The sequence below is a fragment of the Drosophila sechellia genome, chromosome 3L (genome assembly GCF_004382195.2).
Source record: "Drosophila sechellia strain sech25 chromosome 3L, ASM438219v1, whole genome shotgun sequence".
NCBI classification, from domain to species: Eukaryota; Metazoa; Arthropoda; class Insecta; order Diptera; family Drosophilidae; genus Drosophila; species Drosophila sechellia.
Window position 1 is genome coordinate 22187133 of NC_045951.1, and position 27785 is coordinate 22214917.

A 27785-nucleotide genomic window follows, 5' to 3' on the forward strand; every position below is an offset into this window, starting at 1 on the left:
CTTAACAAAAAATATATCGCATTTGCGCTTCTTTTCAATCGCTGTGCGGGACGTCCTGTCCCGGATTGGACTCGCTGTTTTTCTGGAGTGGCTGGCATTTCCACTAGCCGTCGATATAAGTTAGGTTCTTCAATATGCTATATCGATTTATCAAGTATGAATTATATATTTTGCATTATCAACCAACATCACGAGTTTGCGCTTTGATTCTCACATTGCCCATCCCTCCCTTATTTTTCCCACCAAATATAACCCAATGCAACAGATAATACGGAAACATAAAATGTTTGCGGGGTCATCTAAAAACAAGCTCAATGCGAAGTCGTGGGATACAGTGTTTACACAGAGAACAATAACCTATCTTCGTATATAACGTCCACTTTAAAGCCTCCATCCCGGGGAGATCAGTTAAAGTCAGTGTACAGATCGGGACTTCTGGGCGCTGCTGCTGGCTGGGCCGGTTGCTCTAGGCTAGCTGCCATCTGTCGCAGATTTTCGACGCCAGTTAGCAATTGCCTGCAAGGAATGAATTATAGTAAGCATGTTCGTTACTCATCAGCTGATGTCGCGTTCTACCTGAGATTCTGTTCAGCAGTGTCGGCGGCACGCAGCAGATCCCTAGACAAATGGTGTGTTCTGGACGGTCGTTGTGCACTAGTCCCGCTGCTGGTGGAGGCCTCACTGTCTCTACCAGGTGTCGCCACTGGAACACCTCCTGTTGCGCAATCAGAACTTCCAGAACTTCCTCTTAGAGACCGAAGCTCCGCCTAAAAAGTACGAGTTTTCAAATGGTCATTATTGCTTGTATATTTTCCGGAATTTCCGGATTTAAATAAAGTATTTTAACAAAACGGTGCATGATGATAATTCTTCCAGAACGTTTCAATGGCATTCGCCATAGTGAGTATGAGATCAATGCACTTCCAACTTTCGGGCATTACCCTACCGATCGGTCCACTCACCTCTAGTTGAGCCAGCTGTCGCCTTAGGTGCTGCGTGGTTTGTGTATTGGCCGTCGTGGCTAGGGCCTCCCGGCGCCGCGACGTCTCTGACTGTTGCAGAAGCTGCTGCTCAAACTCGCTGGCCCGTCTGGTCTGGAGATTAAGTTCCGCACGAGCTTCCTGCAGCTCCCGCTGTAGACGTTCGTTCTCCTGTCTCAGTGTTGACAGTTGCAAAGTACCTTCCGCCTCCTGGGGAGGCGAGTCAATGGGGTTGGAGGGCAGCCCGATAGCAACGTCAGCTAGTCGCTGAGACGAGTGAATTATGGAACCGTCGGACAGAAAGTCGGGCAGCATTTTAACGGTAGAACCGGCGGCTGGTTCGCCGGTTGGACCGGGGAGGGCGGCAGCACTGGAACCTCTGGGTGCGAGAGAGGACGGCAGAAGCCCTACTGCTCCGCTCGACGCTTCAGCTCCCCCCAGAGGGGAGTTTGGCGGAGAGCTCAGGGCATCCTGACCGGCGCACCAAGCATCCGGCAAGTGATCCTGCACGAAGTCTGGCAAGGCTGATGCTGCAGCAGCACTACCACTGGCTCCGCCGCCAGCTGCGTTGCATGTATCCAGGGGCAGGTCAAGCTTCATCTTGGGGCCGGCAGACAACACAAGTCTGGTGGGGCGTTGGTCGCGGTTTCCAGTCGGCCGACGACGAGGCGATGACGAAGGGCCCGGCAAATGGGGAGGCATATCGTAGTTGGAGTACGAGCGTGGCACGTAGCGCGAACCAACGGCGGGTTGCTGATTGGAAGCGGATGGAAAAATATCTGCCAATGAAAGCGGAGAGTGAATGGGAGTTAGATACACAAGTTGGAAGTCGTATTTCAAACTTACCGTCGTCTATTCTTTCATCGTAATGCCTGTTTGTGTTGCGCACCTGAGCCAGAGCCACATGGTCGTCATCATCGTTATCCAGAGCGTCCTGAACAGCGTCGTGACCCAGCCGATGATCCGGCCTCAAGCGGTGCTGAGACTGAGACCCGCCGCTGCTACTGGATGCGCCTCCCCCACAAGCTGCGTACTCCGCAAGACTCGCCTGCGAGTCAAAACTACTAAAGCGCGGAGATCGCTTCATCCTAGAGGATGCACTGCTGCTGTTAACATCAGGCGGCTGCATATGGGAGACAGAGGCTGACTGAGGTACCTTAGGTCGGGCACCCGTTGACGTTTGCACGGCTGCCGAGGTCACCGTGCTAGTCGGGGCAGTCACCGTTCCGGTACTGCTTAGAAAGTGTTTAAATGAGAACGATGACGAGGAAGCTGCTGCCGGTCCCGCTCCTCCCGTGGACGTTGTGGTTCGTGTGCTGGAGAAGTCCGCTGCACGACCGTTCATACACACGTCCGCCACGAGATCGTTTACCCCCAAAGGGGCAGGCGGGCAATCTTTTGAGCCCATCGTCGTCTCGGTAAGGAGCGCTTGCTGTGCGTCTTGTGGAATCCTCTGCTGCGGATTGGCCGTGGCCGCCGCTTCGGTCGCACTTCCATTTGCCATTTAATTGTAAACGCGGACAGGCAGCGGTGGGCCGTTCTTTTTGCCGGTTGCCTTTATATGTGTCGGCCGAGCTAGGCGCTGTGTGTCCTACTGTCTGTAGCCCGTGCTGTTTCACTGCCTCCTGTGGTCGCGTTCTCTCCTGACTCTCAGTTATTTTTGCATCCCATTTTTCCCTGCGACTTTTCACTTGGGGCTATATCTGCAGTGCTCGAAAGTCGTGGGCAGCTGTGCAGAGGCTTGCAGCACTGGCTGAGGGATGCAGCACAAGTTATCGATTGGAGCAGAGGGAAACTACATATATTTGAATCGGGGGAAGCCCGGATAAACCATATATTATAATAATTGATATCATTTGTTGTCCTTCAATGAACCTCTGATTTGTAATTAATAAATAATTAACATTATAAAAGTTTTTAAAAGTTGGCCTTCCAATCGGAACTGAGACGAATAACAGCTCGTGCAATTCTCCAGATCTGGAATGACCGAACTATCGAGTTATGAACATAATCGATAGAAAGTTTGGTTAGTGGGAAAAACATTGAGCACCCCTATCATTTTGCAATAGCATACCCAGTACTGTTAATAGCCCCGCGGCCAGTGTTTGTAAACGCGGTCAGTCCAGCCATAGTAAACAAAACGCGACGTTCGGTTCGCTGCGCATTTTTAATGCAATAAAAGCGAAAGGATTGCAGAAATCACGCAACTGGCGTTGCACTTCCATATTGAGCATTAAATGTGGCATTCACCGTTATCTATCGAGGTCCGGCTCAACGTTATTCGAGGGTGTTCTTGTCCCGCAGTTGTGAAAAGAAAAATCTGCGTAGCAAACAAACCGGTCGGTGCTCTTGTACATACATTGTATACACCATACACACAGACAAGTTCAGACGCGTACATGGCCGAGGAAAAAGCGTCGCAGTGCATTTTGTGTGGCAAATTAATTGCGCCGAGGCCCTCGAAAAACGGTGATTGTCTGCCGAGTTCTTAATTCTTGGTGTCCATATGCAACCGCTCTGCCGCTCCTCTGCCAAGCCTCTGCCGTGGGGGTGAGGGTGCGTCCATGTGAGCCTGCATCTGCGTGCGCGATAGTGTGAGTGTCAGTGCGAAGGTGGTGTGCTGAAACTTCGCGTATTGTGAATTGCCGTGCAAACACACACACAAACAAAACCGCCCGCCCATTGGAACACCCCTCCCGCTCCAGCAAAAACAACAACGTCGTGTGTTCCACTTTCGACTGTCCTGATTTCGCTGCAGCGCTGCCGGGAGAGCAGCTTATTTGGGAGCGTGTTCCTCGTCCTGTCCCAAATCCTGGGAGCGAAGCCACCGATCCAAGGACTCCTGTCAGGGACCATTGCAGCATGCTTGGGAGCTGCTACAGGTAAGTGCCTTGGAGTCCGTTCTAATTAGACATTCTTCCAAATCCGGTTGGGAAAAACAACTATTCTGTGGCCACGGCCCCATTTATCGACTCTCTCGTCCTCTCTCCGCTTTACCCCGGTTGACTTCTCTGCTGGCCTCTTGGCTTTTCCCCTGCATTTCCACACGCGTCGGCCGTTGTGTTTCTTTTACCTTGCACAGTAGAACTTAAGATTAAAAAGGTGATCAAAATTCGAGACTCGATTGGCAGTCCAGCAAGCGTACCTTTTATTCCAACTATTCGTTATACAAACTATTTCTTTATACAAACTACAACGACTCATGTTCGTTTACTAGTCTCTCGTATTACGGTACAGATAATTAAAATGCCTACCTGAATACCATTTTGCAATAAAATAGTAATAGTTTCCCTCTGAAGTTTAAAAAGGGAATGCCAGAGTCGAGTTTCTAGACAATCAGATACCCCTTACTCAGCTATTGCTTTGCACCATTTATATTTCCTGAGGTCTCGACATTCATACGGACGGACAGACGAAAATGATTAAAAATTTATTTACAATATAGGTAGGTCAAAAACACTAGCTTCTTTTTTTCCCTTTGTTCTATGAGTATGAACATTTGGATAAATTCGATGAAAAATAAGTATTACATCAATGTTGAAAGCCCTCTAGGAAAGGTTACGGTCATGTTTTTTTTTCAAACAAAAATAAGCATTAAGATTTTATAAAACTGAATACCATATTTTAGAGATTTCACTCCACTGTGCGCCCGGCCTTAGCGTTTCTCGTCTGTCATTGCTGCCTCTGCTTTTTCTTCTTCTTGCTCCGTTTTGTATACAAATTATTGTTTCTTGTTGTTATTGTTTTTGCAGTTGTTGTTGCTTTAAGCTTTTATGGGCAGTGCATTTCACTTGTTTGTTGTTGCTGCTGCTGTTTTGTTGGCCATGTACATATACTCTAAAACGTTATAAATATAGACGTTAATTTGCCTTTTGGCTGAGTTACTTGTAGCTGGTGATTATTTCAAAATTGATTTTGCCTGGTCTGCAGTTAATAAGTTATCCCCTAGTCCTCCCCATGGGCTACTCACTGTGCTGTGAAGCGTACAATATATGTATGCAGCTGGAAAAGTAAAAATGCTGCCCTTCGCTTTTTGTTTTCAGGCGGGTGGAACTTGGTGTTGCTTGGACTCCTCCTTTCTTGCTGTGCGTCTTAATAATTCTATTAACGTGTTCAAACCACCCATTTGGCCCCCACTTCATCCCCGGGCCCAGCACTTTGTTGACCCATATTGGGGCGTTTTTGTTTTGCTGTTAATTAATATTTGTAATTCTCGTGTTTCGCTTTGGCTTCGAGGCCGTGTTCTGTTCGCTGGCCTGTGATAAACCACGATTGGGTTGATTTTCAAAACAAATTAACAGTTTAGTCGCTCGACAGTTTCTAGCAGTTCGTTTTCTGATAGCCTCTCTTCCAATGCTTACCAAACGAGACCAAAAACCATTCCACCCAAAGAATGTATAAACGTAGTTTTTTTTAAATAAACTGTATACAAGCATTAGTTTTAGTTTAACATTTATTTTTATATTAAATTATAAATTTATTACTAAATACATAAATTATAAATATTTCTATTGGCACTGAAAGGGGTTATGAGAATATGCAAGCTTAATTCAAGTTTTTTTTTCAAGATTACAAGGTTCATACGCACATTCAACACGGATAGTGATTCTGATCTAACTTTATTCCTTTATTTTTATATTTTTTTTTGCAAAATTCACCGAATTCTAAAGAGCAATACCATACATAAGTCGTTTTATTTATATTTAATGGACATTGTTTTTCTCTATTTATCATTCCCCCTTATTATATTTTTTATATTTACCAGCATTTTATTTTCAAAGATTGCACATTTTTCACTCTGTGATAGACAGTAAACCTAATCAAATAGTCATATATAACCTCTGCATTTCCACGGACTATACTAATTTTTTCTTTCTTTCTGGTACTTTATTGCAGTAGATCTCCGCTCGAATGTTCTCCAAGTCCCGGGCATTGATCACCTGCCTGTAGGCTTAGATACTCTAGCCTTGGATTGGACAGTATCCAGATGTCGTCAAGTAACGGTGGTCTTAGCAGTGCCACCAATGGCCGCAGCGGCAGCACCGGCAGCGCCAACATTAACCTTAATCTGAAGGGGCATGAGAGGTCCATAGGGGGAACTCCTGGGGCTGGGGCATCAAGTGCCACGACTACGTCAATTACTCACAAAACACTGCCAGACCTGAAGACGCAGAGGAGCAATAGCGCCTGCCACGCCCACGAGTCGCTGTCCGCCCTTCGCCGTATCGCGTTGCTGGAAAAACCTCCCGAAAAGTTGCTCAGCTATGGGGCGGCACAAAGCCGGATCCTGGGCCAGGAGGCTAGGGAAGATTTCCTTGTCTACAGCGAAGGACGATTGCACTCAGGTCCGTTGCAGTCGCTTATTGCCCACATGGTCCCCACCCACGAATATTATCCGGATGAAGGATTTATTTTCGCTTTTCTTCTAAGCGCCAGGCTTTTTGTGCGCCCCCACGAGCTATTGGCGCAGATCTCACAGACCTGGGAGCATCAGCAGCAGGATGTAGGCACCGGCGGAGATGTAGTGGATGATGCCGGTCAGGTGCCCGGTCGCACAATGATGCTCAGCATCAACTCAGCTTCACCGCTAACGCAGCGGAAAGGAAGTGCAGCGGCCGCCTCACACAGTTCGGAGCTAGAACCGCGTCTTCAACAGCGGACGAACACTCAGCGCTCTGCCCAACACTGCATCAGACTCCTGTCAGAATGGATAGAGATCTTCCCTTACGATTTTAGAGATGAACGGCTTATGCAGCAAGTTCGCATCCTGGCAAGGAAGTGCGTCTACATTGATAATTCGCTGGGAAAGCAAGTATCGCGAATCTTGCAGCTGCTGGTGTCTCGCCTTACAACGCTAGAGCAGTATGAGGAGTTTTTGCAGACTATCAGCTCGGAGGAGGCACAGAGTCAGCAACAGCAGCACCACCACCACGGACACCACAATCACTTGCACAATGCCTTTCAGACGTTTTTAGGGAGCTCTTCACATGCTAACGGAGCTAGTGGCGGTGGTGGATCTGCCAGCGGCACCTCCAACTCATCATCTAGTGGCCACACCTCATCTGCCTCCACATCAAACTCGATCTCCACAACACCCCAGCCGGACGATGTGTTTGGCATCATGGACATGTGTCCGAGCTGTGCACACTTGGCCCACCAGCTTACGGCCATCGAGCTGGAGCGCTTGTCGCACATTGGCCCAGAGGAATTTGTCCAGGCCTTTGCAAAGGATTATCAACAGCAGGCCAAGGATGGAAGTAAGGAGGCCAACAAAAGCAAGTGTAGTGGAGGCGGAGGTGGTTCGTTGAACGACATGAAAAAGACTCGTAACCTGGAATCGTATGTGCAGTGGTTCAATCGGCTCAGTTACTTGACGGCAAGCGAGATAGTCAAGGTGGGTAAACAGTAGAATATTCATCAACGGATCTTAAAAATATATTAATATATGTTCTATTCAATGTGTCCCTTGCAGTACCCTAAAAAGAAGCAGCGTGTTCGCATCATAGAATATTGGATAGAAACAGCCCGCGAGTGCTTCAATATTGGCAACTTTAATAGTCTGATGGCCATAATAGCAGGTCTAAATCTGGCGCCCATAGGCAGACTGAAGAAGACGGTGAGTTGGGTGGAATGTTAAACTTATATCGGATTTGACTCATTGTGAATTTAACACTTAGTGGGCCAAAGTGCAATCGGCAAAGTTCTCCGTGCTGGAACATCAAATGGATCCAACATCGAACTTCAACAGCTATCGCTCTACGCTCAAAGCTGCGATGTGGCGCTCAGAGGGCGCTACTGAGGAACGCGAACGCATAATCATTCCATTCTTTAGTTTATTTGTTAAGGATTTGTATTTTCTGAACGAGGGATGTTCCAACCGGTAAGTAGGACTTGTAGTGCTCTTCGTGAGTTATTTGTATATTGACATATTGCCGATAATTTAAACAGGCTGCCGAACAATCATATCAACTTCGAAAAATGCTCCCAGCTGGCCAAACAAGTGATGGAGTTTAATGAATGGAAGAAAGTAAACTGTCCGTTTGAGAAGCTTCCAAACGTCATAGCCTATCTTCAACACAGCGCAGTACTCAATGAGAACACTCTTTCCATGGCTTCCTTCGAGTGTGAGCCACCGGAGAACACGGAGGAGAAGGACCGCTACAGGACCGTAAAGGCGGAGACGAAGCAACAACTGCTGCAGCAGCTGCAAGATCAGCATCAACAGTCGCAGTAACCCCATACAGGGGGTAGATTAAGCTACGCTTAAGCGCTTGCCATGATTATTTTTTCTACTAAGCCGTAAGACCGCGGATATTTTAGCCTAAGTTAATGAACCAAGGAGTTCACCGGGCTACCAAGCCTCAAGCCCTCATTAACCCCTTACTCCGAAGGAAGAGCTTCTGAAGCTAGGGTCGCCAAGTAATAATTTGTCAATCATTTTTGTTTTCAATTATTTCCGTTATCTTTGTGTTCCTGTTCCAAATCTGTATTGACGGGCGGCTTCAAATATTTTTAAGAATATGCTGCGAGACGTTGCCAGTAATTTTATTTATTTAATTAGACCATTGGGAGGATGGGAATAATGAATCTATGTACTTAAGGCCGTATATGGCTAACAGCTAATGCAACTAATTTAGTTATTAGCGCGAAATATTTGGTATATCATAATTAATTTTAATATAATTATGATAAAATCAATCTGACAAAGCTGCATAAGTACGCGATATCCGTACGTGACCAGTATTTATATTTATGTATACAATTTTATAGCTAAATGAAATCTATTTGATATTCCGTAATTACATCCGGGTACATTCTAACGGATTTCATTCTGATTCTTTCTCGAGGCTTTTTGCATGAGCAACATATATCGGCCTACTATCAGTCGCAGGCCATTAATACTTTCGTATAAGGAAACCAACAGAAGAACAAGTAAGAAAGATCAAAAGGAGAAGTACACTTTGTCCTTGAAAAATGCTTCTTCTGAATAAGAATTTGATTTTTAACAATGCAGTTGCAAGATTATGCAATATTGTGGATGAAATCATAAATGATATTAACTATAACGGGACTAAACACACCATTAATGATTAAAACAGCTTTCGAATAAACGATATGAACAGAACCAGTTCCCAAAACAAATCTCTTAATGCCTTTCTTTTCTTTGGGATTATTCAAGAGAAGGTAAGAAGTAAGTTTTTTTTAAGGACATACATTTTGTTATAATTTAGTTATCATAAATGGTACACTTACAAATAAGCATTTCAACTACACAAAGATTATGCACTCCTGATTATCAGTTCCGTCAATATCTGTTTTCTGGTATTACACGTTTATTTTAAAATCTTTAACACCCACAACTCGACAATACATTGTTTTTGTACAGGCCAATAAGACTCGAATCATATTTTGTCATGCAATATCCCCACAGTGCTTCTAAGGGGTCATATTAAATTACCTTGGACAAAATACACGTTCCAGAATCTACATTCTAGCTCTAACAATTAGATGCTTATATGGATATACAGTCGGAGATCGAATTGGCAATTGATCCTGAGGCAGATACACGTATGTATGCTTCAAAGGGTCGAAAACGTGTAATGCACAGTTAACTTTTGTATACCTTCATTCCAAAACCAAAAGTTCTCCGTTGCATTATAATCATAATATAAGACTTTTTTCAAAACTTGTGTGGTTTTAGTGGGAGTCGGATAGCTTTAAAACATATATTTTAAACGTATCTACTCTACTTTTAATACTTTTGGGACAACCAAAACTGGGGTTTTGACAACCCAGTTTGGAAACTCGACTATAGCGTTCTCTCTTTTTTTTCTTTTAAATTTCTACTGATACTTAAAAAAATGTGATCACGGCCACTGTAATACTCACAAATCGAAAAGCTGACCTTCACACAATTTGCAAAAATGTTTCGGTTTTATTATTTGTGTGGCCAATTTTTACCAATTTTCCAAACAAAATTCGGAAATTTCTTCTTCGCACTCCCAATAGCTGAGCAACGGGTATCTGATAGTCAAGGAACTCAAATAGACCATTGCCTTAGTTTTTTAAATATATTACATAATTCTGGGAAATCAAAATTACCTTCACTGCCAGCAGTCAAAGTTTTTAAACACGCAACTTAGAAGGCACATTGTAAAGTAAGGTAAAGTAAATGTAAGGAAATGGTGCAATGGACTCGTCCTTCTACATACAGTAAAATACTCCTTTCGGACAGTGAGCGAACAGAGTGGTATTTTTAAGGATACCCATTTAGTACATTCCAGTCGGGAGGTATATTGCCTCGGCCCAATCGCGGCCACACTAAAGCTGCCTGCGAACGTGTTGGACGCGACCGAGCACGCACTTCCATTCGAAAGCCTGACGATGTGCCACCTCCCGGGCCGTTGTTGACGCGGTGAATCGAGGCGGAAAAATCGATTGTGCTCGTGTGATTATTTTTGTTTTGATTTGCGGCCTCCCGCTCTCGTAATCCTCGCGCGGCCTCGGCCACATGACTCATGCCAGGCAGGAACAATGAAAAACCACAATAAGTACGTCAAATTGCCCCAAGACCTCGATCTGAGTTTCCACAGTGATTTGGACCTGCTGCCGGATACGGCGGCCGACATCGACGTAGAACTAGACCCGGCTGCGGACACGGATGTGGCCGCGCTCAGTGTGAACGTGCCCGTGTCTCTGGGCCTGGACGAGGACGACGACGACGAGGTCATCATCGCCCCCGGCGGCGGAGGACTTCGACTGGCGGCACACAGGCAGCACCAGCAGCGCAAGCAGCTGAAGAACCAGCTGGAGCAGAAGCAGATCCTGCCCAAGAGCAAGATCTGCGGACTAGGCAGCGACAGCATCGTCGAGGTGAGTCATGATCAGGAGCAACAATGGAAGGAGGAGAACAACGACTCCACTGAATCAACAAGAGTAGCAGCTTAGTGCTACATCGGATTATTCTTGGGGATTCGGGATTCGGGCTTCTTCGGCGCCTGCAACTTGTGGCTGGCGGAGATTCCTAGGCCCAAGAAAAATGCTGCGGATTGCGCGGCGTAGCAAAACAAAACAAAGAGCGGAAAAATCGATAAGCAACAAAGGGAATATTCTGGCGCTTGTGACAACCCCGAGTGCCGCTGGCAAAGGTTTTCCCCGTAAATCCCTGTTGACTTTTAATCGGCGAGTGGGAATGGCACTTGAAAAGGGCCTTGCCGATGGATGGTAAGGGGGACAAGGGGGATTTCTTCGCCGGAAATTTGCTCTAATGCTAATGAGCTCTGATATTAATGGAATTTGTGTTGATGCACTCCGGGAACTGTTTTGGCTTGGCTTGGCCATCAAGTAGACCAAGTGAGTCGGTGTCCTAGAAAGACTTGAAAAATCAATTGAAAAATCTATAGTTCGCCCCCGTTTACCTTGTTAATAATTTAACTTGCCACGGCGCCGACTGTACTACCCACGCATTTGCAATCAGTAATGCGTCAGACCCGTGTCAATCATAACACCGTCCTGTCCCTCTGTCGTCGATAAAAAGCATAGTTAATTGCGTCGAGAAGTGCTGACTTGGAGGTGGTGTTATATCGGAAATGAACTTAGTAAGCTAATTTAAATTAGTTCGCCTGGAACTCGACAAATTCGTAAGAAAACCGCGTTTAAAACCCTTCTCGGACCTTAAGAAACGATTTCGAAATCGTTTTTACAATATTTTTAGGACTCGTTTCTATACAGACTACGCTTGGAATTACCCGACATACCAGACTTGTTGAAACGTATGTAACAGGTAGAAGGTAGAGTTTCCGAACATTTAAAGTATATATTCTTGATCAGGATGAAAGCCAACTCGATCTGGCTATATCCTATTAAGTCCGTCCGTATAAACGCCGAGATTTCAGGAACTAATAAAGGAACTAAAAAAGCATGCAGAATCCAGAGACATAGTCTAATATTGCCACCACCACCCTATAGCGTTCTCTCTTGTAGTAGATAGTAGATAGATTAGTAGATACAAATATATCATAAACAGGGAGGTTTTATAATGTAAAATAAATATAATAAATATAAATATAAATTTCTCTGACTGCATTAACGCCATTTTAGAGCCTGTTTTGAGTGCTTCAGCGGACTATTGTTGTTTTTGAATATTCAAATGAGAATAACTGTGTTTTAATTTAGTTTTGGAATCCACTTTATTGTTACAATGGGTATATTTTGGTAGAGAAAGTTGCAGGAAATGCATGCAATGGTAGACACTTTTGCTCCGCTACATTAAAGACCTTATTTCTGTGTCGCTTCGTCCTACATTCACGTTTGCAACCAATTAAAGGTCATTCGTGCTCTTACGCCCCATGCACCCCATTAAGTTTGTTGGGCCTCAAGTCGCTGCAATCTAACCTAGATTTAGTCACTTTTAATGACACGTATACGCCACGAGGATTGGGCTTAGTTCCTTTTTGAGGTCAAGTCCTAAACATCGCGTTGCTTTGCTGTGTTTCAATTCATTAACCACAGCTACTAAAGTCGTGATCGCGAAGAATCCGCATCGCAAAGTAAACGTAAAAATATTGTATAAGAAATATACAATGAATCTGATCAGTATCTCTAGCAAAGTTGTTGAAAATGCGGAAAATATACAAGAGCAAGCTTTACATCTTGCAACATCTTTTATAAAGTCGTATTTAACGAATATTATTTTTTAATTTGAATTTATTTTTCTTGTCATTGCCTCTAATTAAGCACGAGCTTGTTGAGATACATACATACATGGAGATACAATGTAACTCTTCTATTATATCGCTGCTAATCACTAATCTGAGATATGTCGCGGTTTCTGAAGATACCAAATAGCCAAATATTTGATCATTTATATATACTTATATCTGACTACAGCAGTATCCCAAGTCGAGGTAATAAGGACGTGAAAGTGTAATTAAACACGTATTGTACCCATACAGCACATAACTATGGAAAATGTTAGAAAAATAACAAATGCGTCAAATTATTTTTGATGAAATTCGTTTGGGTCGGCTTGCAAAGAATCCCTTGCAGCTAAGCACAGGCGTTCCCTAGGAGAATTACACTGACTGACTCTTATTCCTGCTTTTGCGACATGCAAATTTATGATAAAGTGCTGTGGTACAAATGAATTTATAGCACGGACAAGGAAATTTATCATTCTGCCGCTTACAATGCGAGTTCCGCTTTCCTTTTCCCCCAGACTTTCAGCACAAATGGAAGCTGGCAAAGTGATGGGCAGCGTTTAAGAGCATTTATTATAATCATAAAACACAAATGCATTATTATGCATTGTCGTTGCCCCGAGCGTGCCTCGCTGAAAGGAAAGGCGGAGGCGACACGGAGCCAGGAAGTGGGCGAATCTACAGAGTCTTCACAGAAATTTCGGGACTACATGGAAGCGTTAGATTACAACTCTATTTTATTCCAACTAAGCAAGAATCGAGGTTTTAAACAAGCACCCATTAATTGAAAATATTGAACAAGTGTGATGGAAATACTTGTATTAAATCTGCAACGAAATTGTCAGGATTCTTATCATACAGTTTGCATTGTTTTGGATTTTTACTCCCATAACTCGTAGAGTAAATTGGTATCACCGCAAACGTACATATTGCTTGGAAAATTGTATTGTGTTAAGCTTTATTTTATTTTTTTTATTGATCTACAAACCAAAAGTCTAGTAGTCGCGTTTCCTCTGCTTAAAGATGTTTACGTTACAACTGGATTTTAGCTGTATTCCGGATTCGCTTTGGCAAATATAATTTGCACTTTTAATTGCTGCGCATAGAAGGGAAAGCGAGGAAACTCCGCTTCATCCTGCGGCGATGGCTCAGAGTTTCCTTTACCATATATCGGGCTTCCACTTTGGAGCTGTCCATGTGGGTGCAATTGTTGCCTTAAATTAGGGCGCTAAATTGCGTAATTTATTCGTGATTTATAATTAAACAAAAACATATCTCAAAAACAAATGACGATCACACACAAAATGTGTGTTATCTTTTCTTGCGAAAAATGAATTTGGCTTTACTTAATGTAATTAAGGTATTGCAATTTAGCTATTTGTAGCCGCTTTCTTCGAAAACTTACGAGTTTTTTAGTGGGTGGTAAACTCATATTTTTTACACCGAACTAAGCTTTTAACTTTAAATAGCTCCAACACAACAATAAATTATTTCAAGACACTTAAATGTTGTTCTGTTGCAGACAGATAAACAAAAAATAGGACATTTTAAATTAAAAAAAATCCCAATATCGTCTTTTCAACGGAGCATCAACTGGCATTCACAATTATAATGCAGTTTACAACATATTACATATTTATGAATGTATGTTTGTATGATCTGAGATTTATGGCAAGGCAATCAAATTGTCTGCATTTACATCTGTGCGTTTGGTAATTGTGTTCCCTACAAATCAGCATCTCTTTCCAAATTCTAAGTGGCCAAAACCTGAATCATTCAAGGCTTTTTTATTTACCCACAAAAATGTTGTAGAACCCAAAAAAGTTTACAAATTGAATTAATTGCGTGCAAAAATTCCAGAAAGCACAAAGCCACTAACTGTTGGTTGGTTGGCTTCCTACCCTGAGTCCCTCCATGTTTTTCCCCCTTCGGTTGTCGTCGCTTCTTTGAAAATTCGTAGAAAATAGCTAAGAGGGTCCTTGCTTGGAGCGGCATCCGGTTAAAAGGCGTTTTCAGGGAAGTTATATTGGATGAAGACCACCTAGCGGAGCACTGAGATGAAAGGCTATGGAACGCCCGAAGAAGCATTGACTTCGACGAGAACGCATTAGCATAACAACATAAGCGGAAACGACTTCAAATCGAGAGGGAACAGACTAGTCGACTATCAGATACCCGTTACTCAGCTGCAGAGAACAACTAGAGATTTAGTAAGCATATCGGTAGAGATGACAAGAAAATGAAAATAATAATAATAAAAATAACATTTCAAATACTTTTATTGCTCTCCAGATATCAGCCAATGAATCTGATCAAGAATTTCTATACCTTCAAAGAAACTGGTATGCCCTTTTTCTCTACGAGTATCGGGGTATAGCTAGACCGAAACCAAATTCGGATTTAATAATATTATAAATCATTTACTCGCTCCCCAAAAAGAAGATTTAGTTAAGTTGACATCATATGACATACAGACTCCACATAAGCGCTAAGCAACTAAAAACTGGTTTTTATACCCATTACTCGTGATAGTCAAGGACTCACCTATAGCGATCTCTCTTCCTTTTTACTTGTCGCACCCACTCCGCTCCTGGCTTTCCCTTTGGCCTGTAAACATGCAAAATTGTCAATTTAAGGAACAGGCAGGAGTCCAAACATGATGAAGAGGGAAGGAAGTCGCCGTAGGCCGGCATTTTTTGAAGTCAGCAGGAATGGGCATAATTCCTGTCGGTACTACAAGAATATTTTATCCATTTTTTCGTAGGCAAAAATAGAAAACTGGCTTTAAAAATCAATGCCAAATTACTGTAGAATTTATAATCAACATTGAATTCGTCAAAAAAAAACGTATGTATTTGTCAATCTGATTTCTGTGCTAAACGATTTAAAAGAACCACTTAACTATTCAAAAAATTACATCAATATGTATCAATGTCTAGACTTTAAAAAGACAAAGTCTGTCCTCAATTTATTTGTATATAAAACAAACACATTTTAGAACCTGGTTCATCTTTACTCAAATAGGTTAATACAGGTCAATATAGTTTGATGCCATTAGTAAAGAAAAAATGCTTAAGCCATTTTTAATAGTTGATTGTTTCACTCACATTTTCCTAAAGCTGTACATTTCTTTTTTATCAATAACGGTACATTGTACAGCAATCCCATGTTGCAATCTCATTTCCAGTTTCCGCATTTCTTCGACGTGAAAGAATGGCTTTTTCTTAAAGTTATAAGTATCCCGATATTAAGGATTTTTTGATCCGGACAGCTCCTCAGAAGCTACAGGCAGCAAATGACAGCTGAACTTATTTTGGGGAGGGCGCTAGACCGGGCGTGGCTGCGAGTGCCATTTGGAAGGCAACATTGTCAGTACACATTTTACTGTTGACAGCTTTATAATTTTCAAGATGCGTCGTGGTAGGGAAAAGAAAGTTATTTCATTTCACTCAGTCTTTCCACAACTATATTTTGAAAGAGGGGTAACCTTGTTAAAGCAAGCTGGAAAAAAGCATTACTGAAATGGCTAATCGAAAGATAATAGAATATACTTAATCACATATTATTGGTGGCATAGCATTAGAGATTCATTTTTCAACAATATTTACAGATCGATTTGAAATATATATACATATACTGTCATATTTAAATTCGACGTACCCAAAGCTTTATAGTATTAAGGGGGCTTTCGCCATCAAAACTTTCCATGAACCTGGAATACGAGTATCTCCGGTAAGGATTCGTTCTGGGACAGGTGACAGCTGTCACTTTGGATACATCTCATAGTAACATGTTGAGCATTGACGGGCCCTGCTGCTTTCGATAGTGCCTTTCACACACGAGTGAGTGACGCACTTGAAAAGCATTCTCATTCAGGGTGTTACATTCACTAGGACTCACAGTAGGGTCAGTTCCCACCTAAGGACCACCTCCCACCGTTGGTGCAAGTGGACTGCTGCCTGAGGATTTTAATGCCAAAATGGATTTAAGCTGACTTCAGTTTTCTTACATCCAATATCTATATTTGTTCTACAACACATTATTGGCTATTATCTGTAATATGTATATTTTTAGACACGTTAATTTTCTTGTAAGTTAACTTTTCTATTAACCTTCAAATGTTCTCAGTGCGATAGAAGCAGTCAGAAGTGCCCCAAAGAAGGGGATGAAAAAGTTGTTCTCATATTTTCTTCTTCTTTTCCTGTTTTATGAATTGAAGTATTCAAGCATTCCTTTATTCTACCCACACAAATGACTTACGCAAATCCTTTCCCTTCTTTATATGACTGTACTTTTCGAAGCTCCTGACAACCTTTGTTGGTCATCCCACTTCATGTCCTGACAAAGGCTTAACCACATACCCAGTGCACAAATATGGAATTCGTATATTGATTACTTCTTATAGCCCCTTTCTCCAAGGGGCTCGTCCTTTGCCTAGGGAATCATTTGTGTCCAGCTCCCTAATAGCACACAAATTACTTCTGCCGTCTATGAAAGACATGTGATGTCCACTTAATAAGAACAAATTATTCCTTTAATGTGTGCAATCGCTGCCTTCATAATTATAAAAAAAAAACTATAACCCGGTTTTGGGCATGATCTAAGTGGTTTTGACTTGTCGGTATTTATTGGCAAAATAAATAAATTTATTCCCATTTGAGAACAAGTGAGATAGTCGGTGAACTCGACTAAAGCATTCTCTCTTGTTTTTTAGATGTTATAACGATAAAAGTCATTCATTCCAGCACCACCTCTTCTTTTGAAATATGGTACGTTGTCTCCTGACCCAAACAGTGGGTGGTAAACCATGTAAGCCGTAATCTTGCCCCATGAGGCAAGAAAAAAGTGTTGGAAACCGAAGCAGAAAGCGAGAAATGGCATGGAAGAGACACAGTCGCAAACCAGGCCTATAAAGCACTAAGCTTCAATACGCTTGCACGGTTTTGGCCAGCATTGTTCGTTGACACTTATACTGGGTTAGTCGCCCATCCTTGCCAACTCCCCTCGTCCTATTCCTCCAACATCCCGCTCAGCTCCATCTGCAAAACAAGCACGCACAAAAGTCAAACATTCTGCACTTCCGCTGATAATTTTTTGGGTGGTTGACAATGACAGTTTTTTGCCGATGAGAGGGAGATAAATCGAACTGTTCCTACCGATGATTTTCATTCTGATGATGACAGTTTGAAATTTCGTGCAGTTTGCTTTCGAACATTTTAATTAGCTATCCATTTTAATTACCCCAAATGCATTATGGGCGGGTTTGTGCTGGCCAGCGCCATTTGCTGGTGCGACAACTTTAATCTGCGCATTACAGAGACTGCCCCTTTATTCCAAACTTTTTCGGTCCTTGACGGCTAATCCCAAGTGCTGAGAGTGTACCTACCCTTTCCCGCTTTTGAAGAGCGGATGTAAGAAGGATTCGAGATAATGGAGACGAATGTTGCACAAACAGAGCCCGAAACACATGTATGAAACGTGAAGTACGAACATGACCACAAAGCCCTGGAATTTACGAGTATGATGAGGCGGCAGGACGCGGCGCAGCTAAATGGGATCGCTCGACGATGACTGCCGCTTGTGCAATGTAGAGTTTCGTCCACAGCTACCAACACTTCTTGCAGCCACAGGAGAGCAGGAACCCGAAAACGCATTTTATTGGAAACGCTTGGGAACAAGAAATGATTATGCACTCGGAGTTAAGGAGCCGCACATTCCATACGAAATTGTGTATGTGAGTCCTGAGCTGAAGTTGTGAAACTAGATGGATTGACCCAAAAAAAATATATTAAACCACCTATTTACATTTTGAGCTTGGATTATTATACTCACTTCTCGTACATGGATGAGTAAAAGAAGTAATTTTTTTTAATTTTTTAGCATTTAATAATTTGTTCAGTTATTACACCAACTTTTGCAAAATTTAATGTGAAGTGCAAAACGGGCGGGGTGCATCCTGTAAAAACAATTAAAATGGCCACCGATAAAGCGACATGAGAACATATTTACTGAAAGCGCTGTCCCTGCATCCAGTCTACATCATTTTTGGCTGACGTAGCAGCTTCCCAGGCTTCTCTGTCGGATTGTTGATACGAGTATGTGTCGTCTGGACCTGGTGTCTGCGTCAATACGAGTAGCATAAGCCTCGTGTGGCGGAGGTGGAAACTGATCCACCTCCCAGGTAATGTTTGACAAGCCTTTCAGGAGCTCCCGAGCGCTCTAGCCTCAATTTAATAGTGAACTTAATCTTGCAGATGCACTTTTATGAAGATGCTGTTGGATATTATATCTCTAGTGTACATTTCATATGTATCTATAAGTATGTCCAAATACTGCAGCTACTTGTTACATACTTTACATTCATTTTTGGTAAGGAACAATACAATTTACACGGATTTTGTCCACGAGTCACTGGAGGATTCACCTTAAAGTAGTGACTGCAGTCTTCAGTGATGGAAATTTGTGTGTGGCAAACGTTAACCAAAATGACACGAGTTTCATTGGACTGGCTAAATCTACATTGTCTGCCCCGGGTCCACAGCCAGATAAACGGACATCGGGCGAGGCGAAAGCGAGAAGTTTATAAAAATAACTGTGGCTCGTATCTGCCAGATACAGATACAGATATACACAGTGCACCTTCCCCTTCACCTTCTCCGGCGCGTAGAGGGAAGTCCCCCCTGTGCCAGAAGTTTTCGCAGTTTTCGGATGCATAAGACGCAGGGGTAGAAAGTGGACCGGAGCTGGGTGCCGGAGGTATGTATAAGCTGTGCTAATGTCTGTCAGCGGGTAACCGCACTCAGTTCCCCAACAGATACAAATTCGGTAGGTCCTGTGTGGAAGGGGTGCTGGCTGGCCACGATCAGAATATCTGGCTAGGAGTTTTATGTTTGGGAGACTGCCACGAAGACTTGCATTGCCCTTGGTGCATCTGGCTGTGGCTACTTTAAAACGCAACAGCGAAAATTATATGCGCTGCAATTCCGCTAAAATGATTCGGATCCTCGAGCACGGGAAGCACTTTCCATTCGAAGCGCAGACGGCTGGGCTTTACATCTCCCTCTTCACTTTTATTTAAACACACCAGGCGCAACTTTGTGCGGCAATTACCTACGTTATGTTGGTTTATAAATCTAAATTGAAAAACTTTTTATTTGGCAGCTCGTGAAAGGAGAGATGCCTGTTTATGATTGCGCTTTGTCTTTGGCCTCCAAATTCCTACTTAAAACTTTCCTGGAAACCAACTCTCTCCTAGTTGTGAATAGATTTTTAATGGGAAGTTCCCAATTCAGGGGCTTAACCCCTGACCACATATAATGGTCAATAACAATGTCGGCTCGGTCGTGGAATTATTTTGAAAATTTTTATTATTTATTTGGCAAGTCGAAGCTTATATACCCTTGAAGCTTATATACCCTTGGTAACCCCTAAATCAAGTCCCATATTGCTTGTCACTTACAAACGGGGAATTTAATGGTCCTACCTCTGATTGTCTTAAGCCCCAACGCCCTGCGGCTTTGCAGCCAACGACCGCATATCTCGCACTGGCCATTGCCGCACCTTCCACGACTCTCAAGGCTCAATAAATAACGTATCCTGCGCATATAAGATTGTTGACCACCCTCCCAGTGGAGTAAATCGAGTAAACCCCCATTGACAGGTGTTTTTTAAATTTAATTTTGTAACATACGTAAGGAGTGCTTGCTTGTTGCAGTTTCCAACGATTAAAAATCTGGCTCGGGGAATAGTTTGGCTCCGGAGTGGTTTGCTGCCCAGTACTTACTGTTCGCCGGAAAGAAGGGGGTTTTCCATATGGCGACACTTTAAGGTTCCCACCCCGGTGTCTTCTATCTGGCCGATAATTAGATTACTTATGCCCCGAGATGGGACCTTATCAACAGAAGGACACGCGTAGGATATTAACGTATATGGAAGGGCAGTTCATTGCTCTTAACGAGGCGGCGCCCTCTGCTTCATTGACTCTTACTTCAGTACAAATTCGCCCGAATGTCCAAAACTCCAAAGCCCTTCACGTCCAAGCGCAGGACCTCGCCGGCGAGTCCTGGCTCCACGGTCCTGGTTGAAAGCCCAACCACATCGAGTGGCGTACGCAATCGGCGTCCCAAGATCAAGGGCGTCGGCAGCAAGGCTAACCCACAGAGGACCATCAGCCACGTCAAGGATTCACGGGCTGTTCCACAAAATGTGAAGCCGAGCAAAGTAGCAGCCTTTAAGGATTGCAAAGAGCCGGATGAGGACAATGTGGATCAGGTGAGAGGTGATGAAAAATGTGTTTTGACTAAAGTGATGAGATATGACGGGGTTACTTTGCTATGGACGCGATTGTTCAGAGAATTCAAGTTCCTCGACCAATTCTCCCCATTCTCACTGGGACGTGTCTCCGCATAACTTGGTCATACAAATTTTAATAATTACACCCACGTGCCGAAACTCATAATGCAAGGCGATGATACTCTTGTTCTTCTAAAGTATATATGTTTTGGAATCGCTTTAATTAAAAAATAATTTGTGTGGGATTTGCGTAGGATGTTTAAAAGGTTATATAAAACATTTGGTGGCTGATGCAATGCAACTTTTTGCTGATTTTAGGTGAATAATGCCTAACACAACTAAGTTTTATTCGGCAAAGTTTAAAGTTTTTTTTTTATTTTTTTTATTTTATTTTATCTATCACTTTTTCCGCCTTTTCACGTATGTACAACTTCAGTTTTCACTTATCACATTAGACTTATCACGTGTATACCACACCAAAGCAAAGTATAAACATTAGTTAGGCTCTTAGGCTTAACTGTCGTAATCAAAATTCACACAAAAACTAATTACCACAACACAGATGAAAATCAAGAGAGAATGCCAAATTCGAGTTCCCCGACTATCAGATACCCGTTACTCAAGTTGTGGGAATGCGAACACGAAATTTCATCATTTTTCTACAGCATCGATAGCTTTTGGGGAATAAAATGAAAATAAATTTTAAATTTAAATTTAAACAATTTTTAAAATTTTTAAAAAGTGTGGGCGCGACCGTTATGGGCGTTATGTCAGTGTGAGCAGGGGCGCGGCCAAAGTGTTTTTGGTAACCAACAGAAATTGGCAAGACTGTGGTCGTTGCAGTTTATGGGTCAACAAAACTGAATTTGTATGCCTAATCTCAACCTTCTAGCTCTTATAGTTCCGGAGATCTCGACTTTTATACGGACGGACAGACGGGCATGGCCAGTTTGACTCGGCTATTGATTCTGATCAAGAATATATATATACTTTATATAGTCGGACACGCATCCTTCTGCTTGTTACATACTTTTCAACGAAGCTAGTATACCTCTTACTCCACGAGTCACGGGTATTACCTTAAGGATCCACGGATGCATAGCCAAAGTTAGATAGTTAGAAGAATGTCGGCAGTCAGTAGATAATACAATTTTCATTTACACCCACTTCATACCGCATGATATGTGGAATTTTGTGTGCTTAGTAGCCATGGCGTTACTTTATCTGATTACCAAGTCCTGAAGGCTTTAAACCAAAATAATGTAGCTAAAGTACTGGTGTATATTTGTAGCTTGTTTGGATTAATTCTTAAACAATCCCATCGTGTGCATAAAGAAAAAGACTTTTAGCAATGGATCGACTGTAGCTGGAATCAGTGGACTCTAAATTTTTGTGTAGAGCTATTCCTTCCCCAGAATCTGGTTGCAATTGACAAACTCTTATAGGGTATCGGGCATTTGACGACGTAAAAATATCAAAGGTTGTGACGAAATGCAATACTTTTAAATAGCGATTGACAGGACATAGAGTTTTCTGGCTAATGTTCTAATTCTAATAAATTCAATGTTCATTGGTATCTGTATAGGGTTTTCCTACTCTGGAATGGCCCCCAAGATTTCATCACTCGCGTGCTAATGAGGCATGTGAATGAAGAAACCCTATCTTAGAAATAGACGGAAAATTCACCATGGAGGCTGCCGAATCAGCAGCTCTAAAGTAACTGAGTTACGTTCGTTACTTCACTTGTACCTACCTGGTTTCCCCCTTTAACTAGACTACCTCCCTCCTCAGATTTCCTCAATCGAGCGAACACCAATATTGATTTCGGTTCAGCCGGGCGGGGCTTTTGTTTAAATACGCCTGTTCGGGGAGCTTGGCCTTAAATCAACACTTTTCCCAACTCGATGGGAAACTCCTCGCCCGTGATCCGCCCCCCGCCCCCCTCCCCCTCTGGCATATTACTTTTTGCGGCTTTTCCGCCTTTCTCTCCTAATGGTGGTCTTGGCGACTCCTCGCAACGAGTAAGATTCTGGGAGGCACTTAACGGCTTTCGTTGCTTTGGATGAATGGCGTTGTCGAGACGTGGGAACGAACTTTATGGAGTTGCAAACTTGTTCCAGATGATGTAAGTGGCTCGAAATTACAGTTTACAGGGGCCGTTCTTCCGCTCACCTCATTCCTTCTGCGCAATCGGGTGCATTGTGGGTCCTCTATCTCCTTGATAACGTCTCAGAACGGAGAAAAATTGATTTTTCAACTTCGTTTCTAGCTGCAATTCGTTGACCTGGATCTCCAATTTAGTACTTGAGCAGCGTGATTATCTTCGGAATTTATTTAGTCCGCACCGACTTGGATTTATTTTATTACCATTGCGTGCTCTCCTAGTTCATTTCGCGTCCAAAGCGAACTATTGAAAGGATAATTATTCAGAATAAGCTACACTCTGATTGCACTTTTTGTCCGAAGATATTTTTTCCATCTAATTAGGCGGACTCCGGTCGATAAATTTGATATACGTGGACTTTTGCAATTACATTTAAGTTAATTTAGTTTTTTCTGCCGCGGATTATTCATTGACCGCTCGCGGCGCTTGACGCAATTAGTATTATTAATTATACTTATTATTTAATAAGTATTTGTGGTCTGCAATGGCACACGTAATTATTATTTAATAAAAGATTTGTTTAAACTATAATGCAAACATGTAGATTGCACTCTTTTTAGTCAGAAATTAGCTCGGGTTTTCGAATGTCCGCAGGCAACAATGGTTTTAAACACCTTTTTCTGTAGTCACAAAACCAAACCCATCAAATAGTTCTGGTCGTTTTTAGCGTGTGATAGCTGTAAATAGGATTAATTATAGTGTGGACACAGTCTTTTGTTTTATGTTTTTTGCTCTTGATTTTACTAATTGAAAAATGAAACTCAATGGACCATCCAAGGCTCGTCTGCAAAAGTACACAATTGATTGAAACGACGGAAATGAAACTATTTGCGAAAAAACAACAAAAGAGACCGCTGCATTCGATTCCCACTATGGAGGTTTTTTCGAACTTATGGGCGAGTTCCTTATCTCGAGAAAAATTTCAATATCCCAATTTTAAATGAGTATTTTTTTGTAATGGTCCCCTTCAACTGAGCTACCCCGTCATTTTGGAGATGCGGCCTTTGAGAGTGCATATATTATCATTTAGTACGCGGTCACAAAAGGGATGTCCAATCCGCATCACATATAAATGCATGTGGAACGAATGTTGGACAACAGGGCAGTTCGCCGACCTTACTGCCACTCAATTATATGTAAATTACCAGCGCATGCAACGCATAAATTTAACTTGCGAAAGTCAGTTAAAAGCCGGAAGAAAATTTACAATTTCATCATACTTCCCATAGCTGATTTTTATAATATTAAATGTTTGAATTTTTTGCATTATTTCGCTGTTATTGAACATGGATTTCGCTCAGTTTGGCGCGTCTCTATTGAAAAGGCGGAGTTTATTGCGAAGACGGGGCGTAAACTTTACGTATAGTGAGGTGCAACCAAGTTACTGTTTACCCAAACATGTTTAAAAACTAAAAGTTTTCTCAAACTTTTCGGAACGTTCTATTGTCTGAATGAACTTGAATGTATTTTAATTAATTCGATTCTGTGTTTGAGTATTTAGTACTGGCAGTTTTCCTCGATACTTGTCAGTTCCGCATTTATCGCCTGTTTTGCCCAGTTGTAAGTTGGGGAAAGTTCCTTGCACCATTGCCTCATTAAGGCCCTAGTATTGGAAAAAGTGTAATTACTGTTATAGGGCACATCCTTTGATGGCTTTGCGCTGATTATCACGCAGGACGACAAGGAGCTGCCGGCTTTCCTGCGGCGCAGATGTGTCACCAGATGCTATACATTCTGGGCTAGAGCAAACTACTCCACCTAGAAGAAAATTAATTTCAGGGCGACCACTCCCGAGGCAGTGTGCTTGTTGCTTGAAAGCGAGGAACCAATGGAGCTAGCAACAGACAACTACATATATCTCCATTCGCATCTCCATTTTTTCCCCGTCTGGCTTTGTTTTCAGCGCTGTGATACTGAAATGTCCTTCCCCGGAGGCGCATTCTGAAAAAGTTAAAGAAAAAGGGTTGAGAAAAGTCGTGGCTGCCTTGCAAGGACAGTCAGTCGCTTCCAATCATAGCTATGACCATTTAATTTGGGGAACGCATAATTGTTACTTAATGCGTACTGGATACATATTTATTTAATATGTATCTACGATGCCTGATATTCTAAAGAGCTAGGGAAACTGTTTTCTGCAGTGTTTTTGATTGCATTATTTTAACGCATGGGCGGGGCGAATCTCTCCGAAGTTGGGTGCTTCTGTTGGTGGAGTGGGAGTCACCTCCTATTTGCATGCGACGCCTGCCCTTGTCACTGTGAACCGTCGTCTGTGCACTCCGAGAATGCGACTCCGGGACAAGATGGGGCATGCCCCTTTTCCTAGTTCCTGCTAACTGCTAACTCATCCTGCTCGTCTGCCGTTTTTATCTCGTTCCGGCTCTCAATTGTCAAAGTGGGGAATTCTCCCCAAGCTGTCATTCTGTTGCAGGCGTGGCAAACTACTGTAATGGTCCTGCCACCCCATTCGCCTCCGCGAAGGAGCTTCTGTAGGATTTTGTTTGTTTTGTTGTTTCTTTCGGCGAAACGCAACATATTCGAGGGAGGAAAACCACGCGTGTTGCAAATATTTGTGTCATTCAAGATTTATTCTTTCCCATAATGTATAAACGTATCCCCATCTGCATTAGCTGCAACGTGCTGCTGAAATACATGCAAATTCCCAGATAAGATCCAGTTCAATCTATTTCTGCTGCCACTGCGTGTCGCAATGGATTGAACCTTAAGTGGTCGCATCACATTCTGGTGCACTTTCTGCCCACTGTAATGTAACCCAATGACGAGAAGCTATAACAAATGAATGGGGCTTCTTAAGCTCACTGTGCAACCTAAAAGGTGCAGATGCAGGAGAAGAACAGCCCTCATCCTTTGGAGTCCCAACTTTTTGCCTTCCCTGCCAACCGCCTTCCTTCCTTCGCTTTTAATAGGATTTCTGTTTCAGGGCCAAAAGTGACAGCCTGCATATTTTTAAGGGTTCCATTAAGGAGCTTCCATGCTCGCTACGAAAAAGGCATCCGCAAGGGTGTTGCGATGTTGGCAGCTTCGTTACCTAGATTGGATTGCAAATCAAATTCGCCGCATTTGTTTGTCTTGGCTCGACTCGGCTCGGTTCGGCTCGCGGGACTGAGACTGAGATTGATTCGACTGAGCCAGGTTAAAGCTTGCCGGCTTCAGCCGCTTGCCGCTGGGCTGCACTTAATGATGCATAAAATGTTGGGACGCCGCCGCAGGACCTTCGACCTAAACAATGTTCCCGGTCGAAGCCATTAGGCTAAGCCGCTTACAAGCCATAAACCATGTGGCCGAGACGGCAGTAGTAGGCCACTCCACACTGGGGTCGTGCGGTCGGTTCACTGTATGCATTAGAGCGGCCCTCAACTTGCTCCAACTTTTAATGGCTTGTGCCGGAGTCACTTGTGATAAATTCGCGAGTGAAATCGATTCGATGCGTTACTTCAAGTCATTAAACGAAACTCAACCTCTCATCGTGCGTTCGATAGAGTTTCCATATCTTTGCTGCCATCAACATTTATGGCACTTCGCACTTGCATTGGCACTGGCATCTTTAACGAGACTATTTGCTCATCATTAGCGCCCGAGGTGGCGCCTCCCATCCGAATATTCAATGGCGAATAAAATTTCAGTACTCGAACTTTCGATCATCTCCCCATAGAAACTCCCTTCTTGGCGCCACTTAGCTTGACATTTCTGGGCACTCCGCATTTTTCCGTGCGCATCCGCATCCGGCGAGCTCGTTAGAATCCTCGTCCTCTGCGGCAGTTCGTTTTTCCATGAGGCATTTGCTATGCAAACTAACCAGTGACCCAAGCCCTCCAGCACGGAGGGCAAGAATAATGGTCGCACTTGCTACCCATTTTTTACGTCCATGGAGTCCTGCTCCCGACCGTTAAGTAACGCACAGCTTGGCCCGCCGCCTCGCGTTACGTGGCGTGGCAACGCCCTCATATGCCCCACTGCTTCTCATCGTCGTCTGGCCAGATGAGCTATTGCATTGGGATGATGAATGCGTCTCGTCTAGTGGTCAGTTTTTGAGTCAATCTGGAAGTATTGTGTATCTGCGTAGCCATGTCTGGGAATGGAACGGCCCATTTGATATCTGAAAACAATTTATTGACGAATAATTGCCTTCAAAGTTCTGTGAGAGAGAAATAGCTTTATGTCATGCCTCAAAGCACAGAGTTGTAATATACTTAAATATAAACAAGAACATATAATATTCATTTTTTGGCTACATTTGGGACATACTAAAAGTTGTTAAACTTAATATTTAAAATGGTTTAATGGTTTTAATAGTATTTAAAAATAAAAATTTCAAAAGTAACGAAATTTTCCATTTCTACGATCAACGTTTCTAATATAATCAAGTTAGTAAAATATTTTGACTAAATAGATTTAGTTGATCAACACTTGATCCCAAAAAATACATATGTATGTATGTAGTTTGGGGCGCTTGATTTTAAGTATCTATAAATGAGGAACGTTCTCAACACAGAGTCGCCAAGAAATGAAATCCTTGGCCCTTTAAATACACTTTTCATGTATTTTTATCAAGCCCCACAACTTCCCTTCGCCTTGAATCTCAATGCAGTGCGACGCTTTTAGCTGTACTGGGAAAAGTCCGCAAAATTCGAG

The 27785-nt window shown here is 42.9% G+C and overlaps 3 protein-coding genes across 6 annotated transcripts in view; 2 read left to right on the plus strand and 1 right to left on the minus strand.

Moving 5' to 3' along the window:
- Positions 1-142: 142 nt before the first annotated feature.
- LOC6616590 lies at positions 143-2704 on the minus strand. Its single transcript, XM_002040913.2, has 4 exons — positions 1827-2704; positions 963-1759; positions 577-767; positions 143-516 (listed from the first exon to the last, which is right to left on the minus strand). The coding sequence occupies exons 1-4, from the start codon at positions 2482-2484 to the stop codon at positions 405-407; spliced, it is 1758 nt and encodes a 585-aa protein (XP_002040949.1). The 5' UTR covers positions 2485-2704; the 3' UTR covers positions 143-404.
- A 386-nt stretch (positions 2705-3090) lies between these two features.
- LOC6616591 (ras-GEF domain-containing family member 1C) lies at positions 3091-9122 on the plus strand. 2 transcript variants are annotated; one of them, XM_032718608.1, is made up of 5 exons: positions 3091-3862; positions 5877-7374; positions 7453-7596; positions 7658-7860; positions 7929-9122. In XM_032718608.1, the coding sequence occupies exons 2-5, from the start codon at positions 5968-5970 to the stop codon at positions 8212-8214; spliced, it is 2040 nt and encodes a 679-aa protein (XP_032574499.1). In that variant the 5' UTR covers positions 3091-3862; positions 5877-5967; the 3' UTR covers positions 8215-9122. The 2 variants fall into 2 exon arrangements, with proteins under 2 accessions (XP_032574499.1, XP_002040950.1); XM_002040914.2 differs by having other exon boundaries at positions 5880-7374.
- Positions 9123-10514: 1392 nt separating this feature from the next.
- Positions 10515-27785, plus strand: part of LOC6616592 (calcium-transporting ATPase type 2C member 1) — a 32482-nt gene continuing 15211 nt past the window's right edge. For all 3 annotated transcript variants that reach the window (XR_004361653.1, XR_004361652.1, XM_032717284.1), the window contains exon 1: positions 10515-10853. Coding sequence is in view for 1 of the 3 variants with exons in the window: in XM_032717284.1 (XP_032573175.1) it covers positions 10515-10853 (339 nt within the window). In the remaining 2 variants the exon portion in view is untranslated. The remainder of the gene's footprint in view (positions 10854-27785) is intronic.

Excerpts from the sequence above, each read along its gene's own strand:
- LOC6616590 (XM_002040913.2), bottom strand. The coding sequence starts at position 2,484 with ATGGCAAATGGAAGTGCGACCGAAGCGGCGGCCACGGCCAATCCGCAG. Across the intron at positions 1,760-1,826 it reads CGATGAAAGAATAGACGACG|ATATTTTTCCATCCGCTTCC; the intron begins GTAAGTTTGAAA and ends TTTCATTGGCAG. Across the intron at positions 517-576 it reads ACTGCTGAACAGAATCTCAG|GCAATTGCTAACTGGCGTCG; the intron begins GTAGAACGCGAC and ends CATTCCTTGCAG.
- LOC6616591 (XM_032718608.1), top strand. The coding sequence starts at position 5,968 with ATGTCGTCAAGTAACGGTGGTCTTAGCAGTGCCACCAATGGCCGCAGC. Across the intron at positions 7,375-7,452 it reads CGGCAAGCGAGATAGTCAAG|TACCCTAAAAAGAAGCAGCG; the intron begins GTGGGTAAACAG and ends TGTCCCTTGCAG. Across the intron at positions 7,597-7,657 it reads TAGGCAGACTGAAGAAGACG|TGGGCCAAAGTGCAATCGGC; the intron begins GTGAGTTGGGTG and ends TTTAACACTTAG.